The sequence below is a fragment of the Camelina sativa genome, chromosome 12 (genome assembly GCF_000633955.1).
Source record: "Camelina sativa cultivar DH55 chromosome 12, Cs, whole genome shotgun sequence".
NCBI classification, from domain to species: domain Eukaryota; kingdom Viridiplantae; phylum Streptophyta; class Magnoliopsida; order Brassicales; family Brassicaceae; genus Camelina; species Camelina sativa.
The window spans coordinates 10,166,109-10,180,673 of NC_025696.1; the positions used below are offsets into that span (position 1 = coordinate 10,166,109).

A 14,565-nucleotide genomic window follows, 5' to 3' on the forward strand; every position below is an offset into this window, starting at 1 on the left:
ATCTTCTCACAACTTCTTTTACAAAAATGTAGCAAAATTGATCTGTTTTTACGAGGAAACGAAATGTATTTGGGAGGTAAGCGGGACCTCTCTCTCTTATAACAACTGAGGTAAAGGGGGACCTCTATGGCTCTATCTCTCTCAAACTCTGCTGCCATCAAACTAGTGTTATAGCGTAGGTTGTCATTTTAAGGATGTTTATTTATTATTTTTAAATCTAATAATCCCATATTTATAACATCATGTGAGAATTAAAGAAGGAAGGGGGAACCATTTATAACATAAATTTATAGACTAAACAAAATTAAACTAGTGTTTTTAAAGAAAATGCATACCCAGACCCACGTGAGGAGGAAGGGGGTGAGATAACTGGTTAAAACATATTAAGACTATTATTACTGGTTGTTACTTCCATAAATTCTTTTATTAAAAAGTAATAAAAAATACAAAAAAGAGAGAGGAAGGAAGAGAAACGTTTCTAAAATTACTAGGGGAAGAAACGTTTCTCACTCTACTTCTCCATATGTCAATTATTAGTTACATGTTAAAATGTTAATTTTTTTTTCAACTCAATATTGCAACAGCTTCAGATCAAACAAAGAAGAAAAATACATAGACCAAACTCAATATTGCATGGAGTCATTTGATTGGATCAGTTTTCAAATACATTATCTCTATCATAAATAATACGACTAGATTAAGAATTACAATTAACAGTTTTCTGACTAGAGAGGTATGGAAAGAAAATCATAAGTCAAACATAAATATGACTTTGTAAACTTGGTTGGACAACTTTTGTAAATAATCTCATGACTTCCTTCTTTGTTTTCTATATAGATCTATGGTTGATTTCTATATCTTATAATATTATCTTTTCTTTTATTTTTCTATATTTATTTCCAATTTATTTGATCTCTTTCTTTTTATGTTCATTATTATTTTTTTATGATCTAAACATAGAAATATTTGATCTCTTTCTTTTTATATTATACATTTATACGTAAACATAAAGAGATGCCATTACCAGAAAAGGTGAGACAAAGAAGCTACGTTTAGACCATAGACAAATATTTCTATGTTTGCATGTATATTATTATTATTATACATGTCACATAAGTTTGTACGTACCATGATGCTCAAAGGAGCTTTAATTTAGTGTTTGAAAAATCTCATAGATCAAATACTGGGCATTATTGGGCATTGGGTATTGAGCTTTAATTTACCCGAATGCCCATTGGGTATTTTTATAAATAACTAGCATATTGGGCATTCGGGTAACCCGTTTGGGTTCGGGTATTATCCGTTCGGGTTCGGGTAAACCGGTTTAGAAAAATAAAATCCATTGGGTATTTTTAGATATATGGGTTCGGTTTGGTTTGGGTACTATCGGGTTCGGGTCGGTTTGGGTTACAAATTTTGGAACCCGATTAGCACCCGAATTACCGGGTACCCGAAAAAAAATCTCTAAAATTAATTAAATTTATCTAAATTTTGACTTATGTAACAATTTATTTTAGATATTTTGATTATTTTTGATATTTAGGTATAAAACTAAATGAAATATTCGAAATTATAATTATAATTTTGGATAATTGCATTATATTAATGGTAAATATTATAAATATGTTTATAGGTTCGGATTGATGGGTACCCAAACGGGTACTGGGTATTACCCGACCCTAACCCGAACCCGGTATTGGAAAATAGAACCCAATAAGATTTTATAGGCAAACCCGTACCCAACCCGAACCCGGTTTTCGGGTCGGGTTCCGAGTTGGGTATTCGGGTACGGTTTTTATGCCCAGGCCTAAGAATCACTAGAGGAATTCTTTATCTTCGTCAAGATTCACGGCTCACAATCGTACATCATGGTCTTAAAGTGAGAAAACATTCTCCTAGATGCCAATATGAACCCGAAAATTGTTGATTTTGGAATGGCCAGAATTTTTGGGATCGACCAAAGTGGGGCTAATACAAACAGAATAGTTGGTACACGATATATGTGTATTACTCTTAAGTCTTGATGTTTACCAAAGCTTCAAAAATATTTTTTCGCCATTTATGTACTTCAGATTTTTTGCTTTTTTGCAGCAGTTACATGCCCCCAGAATATGTGTTGTATGCATATTCTCAACAAATTCTGATATCTACAGTTTCGGAGTTTTAGTTCTTTAGATTATTAGCGGTTGAAGTAACAGATTCGGCCACCATTCAGGAACTAGAGTAGAGAATTTGGTCACATATGTGAGTACAAAAGAAGAACTTCTTGTTAGATGATCAAATGCTTAACTGTGATTAATTTAATAGAACTTCTTGGTTGATTGTGTTACAGGCTTGGACATTGTGGAGAAGCGAGTCACCATTAGAACTCCTAGATTCAACCATTTCAGAGAACTGTCAAACCGAAGAAGTGACAAGATGCATCCACATGGCACTTCTATGTGTTCAAGAAGATCCAACAGATCGTCCCAGCTTGTCGACAATAATGATAATGCTCACTAACACTTCCCTCAATTTACCCGTTCCTCAGCGGCTCAGCCACCTTGATTCTTTTTTCCAAATAGAGGTAACCAAGAACGAGATGGTGTCGAGTCTATCCAATGTACGATCAGGTCCGATCCACAAACTATCAAAACCATTACAGATCTTGAACCTCGTTGAATTTGATGTTCCATTGAGAAATTGGACCAGTTCAATTAAACTTTATGTACGAACTCTTATCATATACACATTTGTATTTATTGGCTTCAAAAATTTGACCTGTTCCTGTGTCACATGTTTGTATGATAAGCCAAACCGGTTTATTTACTTAACAGGGTCCTATACGATTCCAAGTCTGAGCAGCCTGAACCAAACCAGAGGTTTTCTCCAAGTCTATAATATATACCAAAACTGGTTTAATTGCGTAACAACCAATGAACACTTTAGTTTAATTACTTATCTTGTTGACTTGTTCCTCTCCATCACCCCATGCGTTACTGGGTTTGATATCCGTTATCATATTATGTGAACGAAGAAAATATTATTGACTTTTACCTATTGACGTTGACTTTGACTATGACACTTGATTTTGTGACCATGTATGTAGCAAATTCACATGTTATGTAGAAGTTTCTCTCCAAAATTTTCTTAAATTGAATTCGTCAACTGTCAAAATATAAATAAAGTTGACAGTTGACGAATTCAATATTAGAAAATTTTGGAGAGAAACTTCTATGTTGTTGTTTAAATTGGTAAGAAACGGACAGATGCATAAACACTAAACACAAAGATTTGGCTTTAACGATAATCTTGAAGAAACAATGAAACAGAGAACTCTGTTTTCAATTCTCTGTTTTGTCCTCATAAGCTTCGGTGCTGCTTCAGTTTCAGCTCAGACATGCACGAAGGACAAGGGGACTTTCAGATCCAACAGTAATTACGACGTAAATCGCCGTCTCATCCTCTCTTCTCTTCCTTCCAACGTCACGGCTCAGGAGGGTTTATACTACAACGGTTCGATCGGACAAGAACCGAACCGTGTCTACGCAGTTGGGATGTGCATCCCTGGATCAACTTCAGAAGACTGTTCTGATTGTATCAAGAAAGCGTCTGATGAATTTTTAAAGAATTGTCCTAACCAAACAGAAGCGTATTCATGGCCAGGTGATCCCACGCTTTGCTATGTGCGTTACTCCAACACTTCTTTCTCTGGATCTGCAGATCTTGACCCGCGCTCACTGCTCACCAACACTGAAGATATCAACTCAAATCTAACAGAGTTCACGACAATATGGGAAGGATTAATGGCTCGTATGACTGGTACAGTCTCCACAGCCAAAAGCACACCTTCTTCCAGTGATAACCATTACACAGCTGATTCAGCAGCCTTGACACCTATCCGGAACATATATGCCTTGATGCAATGCACACCGGATCTTTCTTCTCGTGACTGTAAAAATTGTCTGCGACAAAGCGCAAATGACTACCAGTCATGTTGTGGTCAGAGGCAAGGAGGTGTTGTTATGCGGCCAAGCTGCTTTTTGCGGTGGGATTTGTATACGTATTCCAACGCTTTTGATGATATTACGGTGGCTTCTCCTCCTCCAGAACCTCTTGTGACTGTGCCATGATGTAGTACTTTTATCAATTAAATTATATCTCCGTTTGCAATGATCAACAGTACACATGAATCTTAATCTAAGCTAATAAAAAAGGATTGGTTTTATATAACAACTTAACTAACAAGCAAATTTAAACAAAAGACAAAGCAAGGAAAAAACAAACTTTAAACTGCTTTAAATTAAGATTAAACAAATGAACCTTGGGCAAGGTTAATGACTTGGGAAATAGCTAATAAAATCCTAGATGTCTAAGCAAACAATCAAGAAAAATATTTTGGTAAGAACACTAATGCAAATCAATTCACTTCTATAATTGAGATCCTATGCTAATAAAGTAATCATCAACAATTTCCAAAGGCAGTCACAAAATAAAAATGCATTATAATCAAGTCTAAGCACTCTAATCATCAATTTCTATTGGCTAAGAATGCAAAGCTCTTGAATAGTTTAGTTCAGGAATTTCATCAAACACCTTATGGGCAAAGAAGTCCTAATATCTAGAGTTAACATAATTAAGGTTAATCTAGCATTATAATCACTAAACAAGAAATAATATATGTAAATAAAGCCTTAAACATCAAAGATCAATCATCTAGCAAGCCCAAAGTTCGAAAAGATCTACTCACTCATGATCATGATCACACAAAGGTAGAGGTTTGATCCTTGTGAAATCATAATTAGAGATTGTATATTAGAGAAGATAAAGGAGAAATTACTATTGGTAACTTGAAAATCAACAAAAAAATCCAATAACTTAGAATAAACAAGCTTAAGAACCTTCAAAACTGCTAAAACAAAATATGGTCTCTCCTAATGAGGAGTTAGTGTATTTCTAAGAAAATAGGAAACTAAACCGGATTGGAATAAAACAAATCAAAGAAAACCGGAATAAACCGGTTTTTGGTTCCAAAAATAATGTTTGATCGACCATTGGTCGATCGCTTGGTTGACGGTCAAGTCTCAGAAGTCTGGTCAAGTCCAGCTCGGGTTGATCGACCATTTGATCGACCAAATGGTCGATTGTTGAAGTCTGCGGGTCTGTTCAAGTCTAGCTCCAGTTGATCGACCACACGATCGACCAAATGGTCGATCGTTTTGTCTGGTGGCTCCAGTCTTCGCTCTGGCTGTATATACGTTCACTAAAACTGGTATATCATTTTACATGCACATCTGATTGACCTGAAATCACCTCCATTGAAAATCTTACTCAATTTAAATAACTTTGATGTAGAACTCTGGAGCTAAATCCAAAGGAAAGGTCTTCATATGAGTCGATCTTTGAGGGACTGCAGACTGGTTCCGAATCATCAATTATCTTGTTTCCATCCAAATGTGTGTCTTCCATTATATAAATCTGAAATGGTTCAAAAGACACACAACACACACCAAACCATAGACAAAAACACTATGGAACCTTTAAAATGTAAGAAGACTCACTTGGACACTAAATGCAACAAAACACAATGAAAATACTAGTGAAACACAATATAATGGAACATAACAACCATGAAAGTAAATGTAGAGTATATCAACTCCCCCAAGTTTATCTCTTGCTAGTCCTCTAGCAAAAACCAAGTGGTAACATAGGAGAGAGGTTTAAAAATGGGACTCAGAACCTAAGAGCATGAGACAAAGGATTCAAACCATAGTACTTAAATGTAATTCAATGGTGCTAAGATCAATCAAAGTGTTTACAAATATTTTTCTTAGCTTATCACAATGCACCAGTCTAGTTCACTTTCTATCTATTGGCAAAGACTTGCAATCCTATTGAACATCTTTTTCACATTCATTGAAGTGTTTGGTGCAATCTTGCAAATGGAAAAAAAATTAAGCTCAATTGGTTTAAGAGGAAAGGCTTTTTAAAGTGGGTTGGAAAAGGTGTTTTTAGGTGGTTTACTCTCAAATAAGAAGGTGAAAGCAATCTAAGATTGAGAACAATTTAGGCATACAAAGCTTAGCTCTTGATGTTCTACCCACCTAGACACTTTTCATACACTTTTCTCATCTTTCTTTTCTTTCTTTTCAACCCAAAAACTAGACTTTAAGTTCTTAAAGTCCCTTTGTAACTTCTGGTCTTATTCTTTTTGTAAATCTCCAAAACTACTCTTTATTTTAAACACTAGGTCCCTTTCTTTCTTATTTTTTTTTATTTGCTATACTTCCAATCTTAATTGACTTTTCTTTACTCTTTTCTTTTTGATTCTAGGAGACTATAACAAGATTTAATATCTCTTTTCTTTCATATTTGGAGCTTTTAACCAAACTTAACTTTAGAGACTTTTTTTTTTCTTTTGACCAAGTAAACCTGTATTTCCCTTCTTATTCTCAAACTTGAACCCAAATCAACATTCTAACCACCTATTTCTTTCAAAACCAGTCCTATTAAACCAAACCGGTTTATGACTTAATAGGTCCTATTCAAAGTCTGAGCAGCATGAACCAAACCAGAGGTTTTCTCCAAGTCTATAATATTAGGGGTGGGCATTTAAACCGAACCGAACCAACCGAACTCAAACCGACCCAAACCAAACCCAATCCTACACTCCAACCATTCGGTTATGTTTCTTCTCAACCTAAATGGTTCAACCGAACCGAACCGATAACCCAATGTGTTTCTTAAATCAATTAATAATATTATTAAATTTATAAATATGTGATTTTTTACCTATTACCACTTGCATTTGGTTTCTGTTTTACTTTATTTTAACTTTTCTAATAAAACCTAAATATAAATATAGATTTAATTATATTTAATATTAGGTATTTAATTTTAATTTTCTAACTTTTCAAATTTATTTGATTAATTAACTATTATAAAACCATAATCAATTTTATTTTGTTACATTAATTGATTTTTAAACCGAATTAAAACTGAACCAAACTAAAACCAAACTGAACCGAACCAAACCAAACATAAACCGATCCAACCACAAACCAAACCGAACTTCGATTGAGTTTGGTTAGAGTTTTACCAAAACTGAATGAACCGAACCGAACCGAACCCAAACCGAACCCGAACTTAAACCGAAATGCCCACTTAATTATATACGAAAACTGGTTTAGTTGCGTAACCTTCAATGACATTGACAATTAAGTTTAATACTTATCTTGTTCCTCTCCATCACTCCATACGTCACTGGGTTTGATATCCCTATTATTTTATGTGAACAAAGAAAATATCATTGACTTTGACTATGATACTCGTTTTTATGACCGTGTATGTAGCAAATTCAAAGGACCGTGCACTATTTATCAAGTTGATAGTTGACGAATTCAATATTAGAAATTTGGAATAGAAACTTCTATGTTGTTGTTTAAACTGGTAAGAAACGGACAGATGCATAAACACTAAACACAAAGATTTGGCTTTTACGAAAACCTTGAAGAAACAATGAAACAGAGGAGGACTCTGTTTTCAATCCTCTGTTTTGTCCTCGTAAGCTTCGGTGTTGCTTCAGTTTCAGCACAAACATGCACGGAGAACAAGGGGACTTTCAGACCTAACAGTACTTACGACGTAAATCGCCGTCTCATACTCTCTTCTCTTCCTTCTAATGTCACGGCCCAAGACGGTTTATACTACAACGGTTCGATCGGACAAGAACCGAACCGTGTCTACGCAGTTGGGATGTGCATCCCAGGATCAAAATCAGAAGACTGTTCTGATTGTATCAAGAAAGCGTCTGATGAATTTTTAAAGAATTGTCCTAACCAAACAGAAGCGTATTCATGGCCAGGTGATCCCACGCTTTGCTATGTGCGTTACTCCAACACTTCTCTCTCTGGATCTGCAGATCTTGACCCGAAGTTACTGCTTACCAACACTGGGGTTATCAACTCAAATCTAACAGATCGGTTCACAACAATATGGGAAGATTTAATGGTTCGTATGATTGCTACAGCCTCCACAGCCAAAAGCACACCATCGTCTAGTAATAACCATTACTCAGCTGAAATTGCAACCTTGACAACATTCGAGGATATGTATGCATTGATGCAATGCACGCCAGATCTTTCATTTCGTGATTGTGAACATTGTCTGAAAAGAAGCGCAGATGAGTACCAGTCATGCTGTAGACAAAATCGAGGAGGCGTTATTCTGCGGCCGAGCTGTTTTTTCCGGTGGGAATTTTATGTATACTCCAAAGCTTTTGATAATATTACGGTCCCTTCTCCTCCTCCTCCTCCGCCTGTGCCACAACCTGCAGGTGATGAAGTCAACACGACTGACGATAGTAAGTCTTCCAACTGAGAAAGAACTATGATTGTAACAAAACTGAAATATATTATGACAACTTTTTTCTTATGTGTTGTGAGAAGATAGCAAAGGAATCTCAGCTGGAGTTGTTGTGGCGATCACCGTTCCCACTGTTATTGCCGTTTTGATACTGCTTGTTCTTGGATTTATTTTTTTCCGGAGGAGAAAACCATACCAAAGAACTGAGATTGAATGTTAGTTTTTTTTTGAATTACCTCTTTATTGTTTCCTTTCATTATCAACATATATTGTCCCTTAGGCCTTAGTCAAGAGGGCTAACATGAAGCATAACTAATACAATCATTCTTTGCAGCTGAAAGTGATATTTCAACTACAGATTCATTGGTATACGATTTTAAGACAATCGAAGCTGCAACTAATAAGTTTGCAATGAGTAATAAGCTTGGTGAAGGTGGATTTGGTGCGGTTTACAAGGTAAGAAAGTCTCTGTTTTCCATTTTTTCTAAGTTCATATAGGTTATGGGTAATAACTGATAGTGTTTGTTTCATATAAGTTTTAACTGATAATGTATGTGTAGGGTAAGCTTTCTAACGGAACTGAAGTAGCTGTGAAGCGACTGTCGAAAATGTCAGGACAAGGCACAAGAGAGTTTAGGAACGAGGCTGTTCTTGTGTCAAAACTTCAACATAGGAATCTGGTTAGGCTTCTTGGTTTCTGTTTGGAAGGAGAGGAAAAGATTCTGATCTATGAGTTTGTCCCCAACAAAAGCCTAGACTATTTCCTATTTGGTATAATTCCCTTAAATAGTTTTTTGCTTATTCTAAGGATCCTTCTTCAGCCTTTAAAGTGATTGATTGTACATGGAGATGTGCAGACCCTGTAAAGCAAAGTCAGCTAGACTGGACCCGACGATACAATATTATTGGTGGGATTGCTCGAGGGGTTCTGTATCTTCATCAAGATTCACAGCTCACAATCATACATCGTGACCTCAAAGCCAGCAACATTCTCTTAGATGCAAATATGAACCCAAAAATTTCAGACTTTGGATTGGCAACTATTTTTGGAATGGAGCAAACTCAAGGCAACACAAATAGAATTGCTGGAACCTAGTAAGTTTTGCTCACAGTAGCTGACAAAAAACAAAGTTCACGGAATCTTTTTCTATTGCATAATAACAGTGTCGTATGTTTTTCAGCGCATACATGTCTCCCGAGTATGCAATGCATGGTCAATACTCCATGAAATCTGACATTTATAGCTTTGGAGTATTAGTTCTTGAGATTATAAGCGGCAAGAAAAATAGCAGCGTCTACCAGATGGATGAAACTAGTACTGCTGGAAACTTGGTCACTTATGTGAGCATTTAGTCCTCAGCTCTCAACATTTTGACATTTTTACACAGATGTTCAAGGTTCTTTATTGTTCATTGTGTTAGGCTTCGAGGCTATGGAGGAACAAGTCACCATTAGAGCTGGTGGATCCGACCATTGGAAGGAATTATCAGAGTAATGAAGTCACTAGATGCATCCATATCGCGCTCTTGTGTGTTCAAGAAAATCCAGAAGACCGTCCAATGTTATCAACAATCATCTTAATGCTCACTAGCAACACTGTCACTCTACCAATGCCTCGCCTACCAGGATTTTTCCCACGTAGTAAGAAACTGGAGCTGGTATCTGAGGGATCAGAGTCTGGTCAGTCTACTACTAGCAAGTCTTTTCCTCATTTAGTTCGTAAGAAGTGATATGTTTCCTCTGATTTTTTTTTCTCCATGGACATAAGAAATATTGCATGTTTCTCTGTAATTATATGTTGTTAACTGTAAAATGCTATGGTCAGTTCTGTAAGGATCGCTTCTTTGTTAAGTTCTTACGGAAGAAAAAACTGCAATTTAAGACAATATTTACACGTTTAATTTTACTTTCTTCAACCTGAATCAAATTCTCTGCTTTTATCATTGTGTAAAATTAATTTAAGAAAGAAAAAAATCAGTGTTACGTCTTCAAGAAGAAACGTGTAAATGGTATATATCTCATGCATGCTTGTGGTACAATTACACGGAAAATATTCTACAACAAAACACTTAAAATTATTTTCAACACCAAAAGATTCAGGAGTCAGGCATGAAGGCAATCATTCATCTTCAACGAGGATATAAATCTGTGATCGTTGCATCATCAACAGACCCTATAAGAGACCTGGTCGTTGAAAATGTATCAAGCGGGTCTTTTCCAAGTCTACTCTGAAAGAAGAGACCTGGTTGCCTAGGCACGGATAAAGTCATAGTGTTACTAGTGAGCATCAGAACAATGTTTGACAATGTTGGACGCTCAACAGGATCTTCTTGAACACATAAAAGACCGATATGGACACATCGAACAACTTCACTCTTTTGGAAATTATCTGCAATAGTTGGATCCACGAGTTCTAATGGTGTCCCGTTACTCCAGAGCTTCCAAGCCTAGAATATTAATCTATCAATCAACTTGCAACCATGTTCATGTAAATATAGATATTGATTGGCATTAAACTTACATATGAGACCAAGTCATGAGCGCCGTCTGTTTGGTAGAAACTGCTATTCTTCTTGCCACTTATAATCTCAAGAACTAACACTCCGAAGCTATAGACATCTGATTTCATTGAGTACTGTCCATGCATTGCATACTCTGGAGACATGTAACCACTAAAACCCATAACAAAATCTATGTTAGCAAAAGAATGTCAGCAAACTTCAACTTATGAGAGGTTATGAGATAAACTTACTAGGTACCAACTATTCTGTTTGTGTTCTCCTCGGTTTGGTCCAATCCAAAAATCCTGGCCATTCCGAAATCTGCAATTTTAGGATTCATGTCCGCATCCAAGAGAATGTTACTTGCTTTGAGGTCACGGTGTATGATTGTGAGTCGTGAATCTTGATGAAGATACAGAATCCCTCGAGCAACTCCACCAATTATCTTGTATCGTCGAGTCCAATCCAGCTGACCTTGCTTTTCAGGGTCTGTGCACATTCATACAGTTAGCTCTAAAGATTTGCAACTCCAAGTGTCAAGAATCATTGAAACAATGCAATAAATTCAACTGACCAAAGAGGAAGTAGTCAAGGCTTTTGTTAGGCACATACTCATAGACTAGTACCCTTTCTTCTCCGTCTAAACAAAACCCGAGAAGCCTAACAAGATTTCTATGCTGCAGTTTTGCAACAAGAACAACCTCGTTTTTGAACTCTACTTCACCTTGTCCTGATGACTTTGATAGTCTCTTCACCGCAACTTCAGTCCCATCCGTTAACGTACCCTGTTATTTATATCAACATCATCCCGTTATCCAAACGTGTTGGCTTAAAATTTCAAGAAAAGTAAACAGCTCAAGGGAACTATAGTTACCTTATAAACCTCACCAAATCCACCTTGGCCAATCTTATTACTCGCTGCGAAATCATCAGTTGCAGTTTGAATTTTTCTATAATCAAGCTGCAGTGAGTCTGCGGTTGTGATATCATCTCCTGTTGCACAAACGAAAGCTGAGCATTGATACTAATGAAAATTCAAACCAATTAAAAAGATCGTTCATCAGTTTAAATCTTTACCATCAAATACAGATGTTGTATCGTAACTCTTCTTTGCCCTTCTTGCAAGGAAACAATAACCAGCTACGAAAAGCAGAACAGCCACTATAATAGGCACAACAATGGCTATCACTAACACACTTGAATTCCCACCTTTCGCTGCTCAAGATCAGACAATGGCACACAAATAACAAATCGAGTACTCTGTCAAAAGAACGAAACTATCTATATTTGCTAGTTTAAGAAATCAGGGGAAAAAAAAAACAGAGGAAGAAGACAGAGCACTCACCACGCCGCGGAGGAGCTGACACCGGAGGTGGTGTTGGTGGTGGTGAAGGTACTGTAATGGCGGATTCGTTGTAAAATGGGTAAAGCTCGTATCTTGAGCTACAGCTCGGCACAACAAGTCTTCCCCCAATTTTGTCAGTGGGTAATCCATTTATGGTCTGTTGCAGACAACGCAAACACTCTTGTCTCGTCAGATCAGGAGTGCACTGAACAAATCCATACAAAGTCTGGAACGTGGTTAAATTGGCCTTTCTCCCATCAAATTTTCTAGAACTCCCCGCTGCCTCGGTGGCTGCTTGACTTAGTGTGGACAAAAGCAGATCTTTGAACCGTTCTTGGTTAGATGTAACATTCTGAGTGTTGTACAAGATAATACCTCCATCGGTGTTAAGGGTTGAGAGAATATTCCGGTTAGAGTATCTGAGTATACACTGATCGTAATAGAGTGTGACATCTCTCTCGTTCGGACACCGAGTAAAGGTTTCGTTAACAGAAAACTCGACGCAGCTACGGCAAACTTCCAGAGAGACGTCTCCACGGCAATTGAAAAGTCCGGTGACTCTTTCCGGAGCTTGCCCGACGGTGGCGTTTTGGAATCCGGTGGAGTACGAAGCGTTGCGGGAAGTGAATGAAGACAAAAGGGCTCTTAGATTGGCGAAGTAAGTGCTGTTTCTTGTGAAAGTTGTCGTGTTCGGACAGGTGTGGTATATGTAAGTGGGATCTTGAGCAGAAGCTTCTCTGAAGCTAGTGAGAAAGGAGATGAGAAAAAGGAAGATGAAAGAGGCGCTAGAAGACATAACTGGGATTTCTTGATTTGTGTTTTTTGCTAATCAAGAAGCTTTGGGAATCGCCGATATAGGAAACAAAATTTGATTTTGTGTTTCTCTTCTCTGTGGCTAGTGTCGATGGCCTGAAACAGAGGATGGTTTTTGTGAAGAGTGTGACTACGAAAAGTCAAGGTCAAAGTAAACACGTCTTGTATTGAATTGTCGGGTCCTGTCCAACTTGTGTTCAACTACTAATCCATTACTATTTAATAGACGTGATAATATGGGAATTGGAAAATAATTTAAATTTTTTATTCAACTTAGAAGAAACTTCCGAACAAAAAGGAAAAAAAAAAAATCTAATTTTAGAAAAGTATCAAAACTGTCATAATTATAAAACATTTAAATCCGAATCTAATTAAGCACACTTTAAATTCTTAATTTGTTGAAAACTTTTGGGAAAATTATAAATAAATGAGCTTTTTCTAAAAATTTGTCTATCTACACTTTTTTTTTTTTAAGTTTGGTTAAATAGGTTTTAGGATGTAGTTAAAAGTCAATAATATCCTTAATTATATATTCAGATTCAATAATACCCTCAATTACAAATTCAGATTTAATTTGTAGATTTTAATCAAATCAAATTAGGAAACTATCAATTTTAATGGGATATTGGTTGTTTATGAAAAATAATTAAAAATTTTGGGTAGGCAAAAAGATAAAGGAACGTGATCGTGAAGCGTATGATCCATGAGGGAGTAGTTTGGAGAAGTAACAAACCTCTACTTGTTGCATATTTCTCTGTTTATGTAACAGATGTTGACTTCTCTTTCACTTGTTTGGAACCATTTTCTGTGGAGACACTTTTTTTTTCTTCCTAATCTACTGTATTGTTTTCATCAGATGAACTTGATACTTTGATAAGTAAGTACTTGCTTAAGGCTTATTATATAGTGCCACTCCTGGAATGATTATGCATATCAAATTTCGTTATTAAGATCCTTGTTTAGGTTGGTGGAACCATGGAAGTATCAGTCCCTTTTTGCCATGTTAGTGGTTTCGATTCTGGGGTCTTTTCTCTCCAAGAAGAACGAGCGATACTTCCCCCAACTCCGGTTTACATGTTTATTCTTTATTGTCTATATATATTTCTACGTTCTTGACTTTTATAACAAGGATTATTTTTGCTTTGTTTTCGTTTCACTAAAGTCTCTCATTGTCTTTTTTTTTTTTTAAGTTTTCTTATAGATAATAAAGTATTACATAAGGAGCCTGGGATATTTTATCTAATACAAAAGAAAGAGGTAGAAAGCTAGAATACAGATGATGAAAAGAGATTTCTAATAAAGAAAAACAAGGAAAAATCAAGATCCAAAAAAGAAGAGAACGAGAAAAGATAATGCTACTAGCTAGAGATTATAAAATCTCAGATTTCTCACGGAGGAGCAGTGGAGGAAGTCTGGGGCCCTGTCCAGCAATGAAGTAATGATACTCGCCTTTAATTTTGAAAGACTAAAATTTGAGCTCTATTCCTGATATTTAAGACTTTATGAAAAACTGATTGTGAAGACAAAGTGAGCTCTCATTGTCTCTTTTGATTCTATTCATTC

General features: G+C 36.3%; 3 protein-coding genes across 4 annotated transcripts; 2 read left to right on the forward strand and 1 right to left on the reverse strand.

The window, feature by feature from the left end:
* LOC104733358 (cysteine-rich receptor-like protein kinase 11) lies at positions 3,181-4,209 on the forward strand. Its single transcript, XM_010452938.2, has one exon. It carries the CDS (start codon positions 3,303-3,305, stop codon positions 4,110-4,112), a length of 810 nt encoding a protein of 269 aa, XP_010451240.1. The 5' UTR covers positions 3,181-3,302; the 3' UTR covers positions 4,113-4,209.
* On the forward strand, positions 7,371-10,244 carry LOC104731163 (cysteine-rich receptor-like protein kinase 11). Its single transcript, XM_010450450.2, has 7 exons — positions 7,371-8,341; positions 8,427-8,558; positions 8,678-8,799; positions 8,904-9,114; positions 9,201-9,438; positions 9,525-9,684; positions 9,765-10,244. The coding sequence occupies exons 1-7, from the start codon at positions 7,498-7,500 to the stop codon at positions 10,071-10,073; spliced, it is 2,016 nt and encodes a 671-aa protein (XP_010448752.1). The 5' UTR covers positions 7,371-7,497; the 3' UTR covers positions 10,074-10,244.
* On the reverse strand, positions 10,331-13,174 carry LOC104731164 (cysteine-rich receptor-like protein kinase 10). 2 transcript variants are annotated; one of them, XM_010450451.2, is made up of 7 exons: positions 12,190-13,160; positions 11,922-12,059; positions 11,719-11,837; positions 11,419-11,629; positions 11,096-11,333; positions 10,865-11,015; positions 10,331-10,790 (listed from the first exon to the last, which is right to left on the reverse strand). In XM_010450451.2, the coding sequence occupies exons 1-7, from the start codon at positions 12,983-12,985 to the stop codon at positions 10,473-10,475; spliced, it is 1,971 nt and encodes a 656-aa protein (XP_010448753.1). In that variant the 5' UTR covers positions 12,986-13,160; the 3' UTR covers positions 10,331-10,472. The 2 variants fall into 2 exon arrangements, with proteins under 2 accessions (XP_010448753.1, XP_019089321.1); XM_019233776.1 differs by lacking the exons at positions 10,331-10,790; positions 10,865-11,015; positions 11,096-11,333; positions 11,419-11,629; positions 11,719-11,837 and having other exon boundaries at positions 11,966-12,104; positions 12,190-13,174.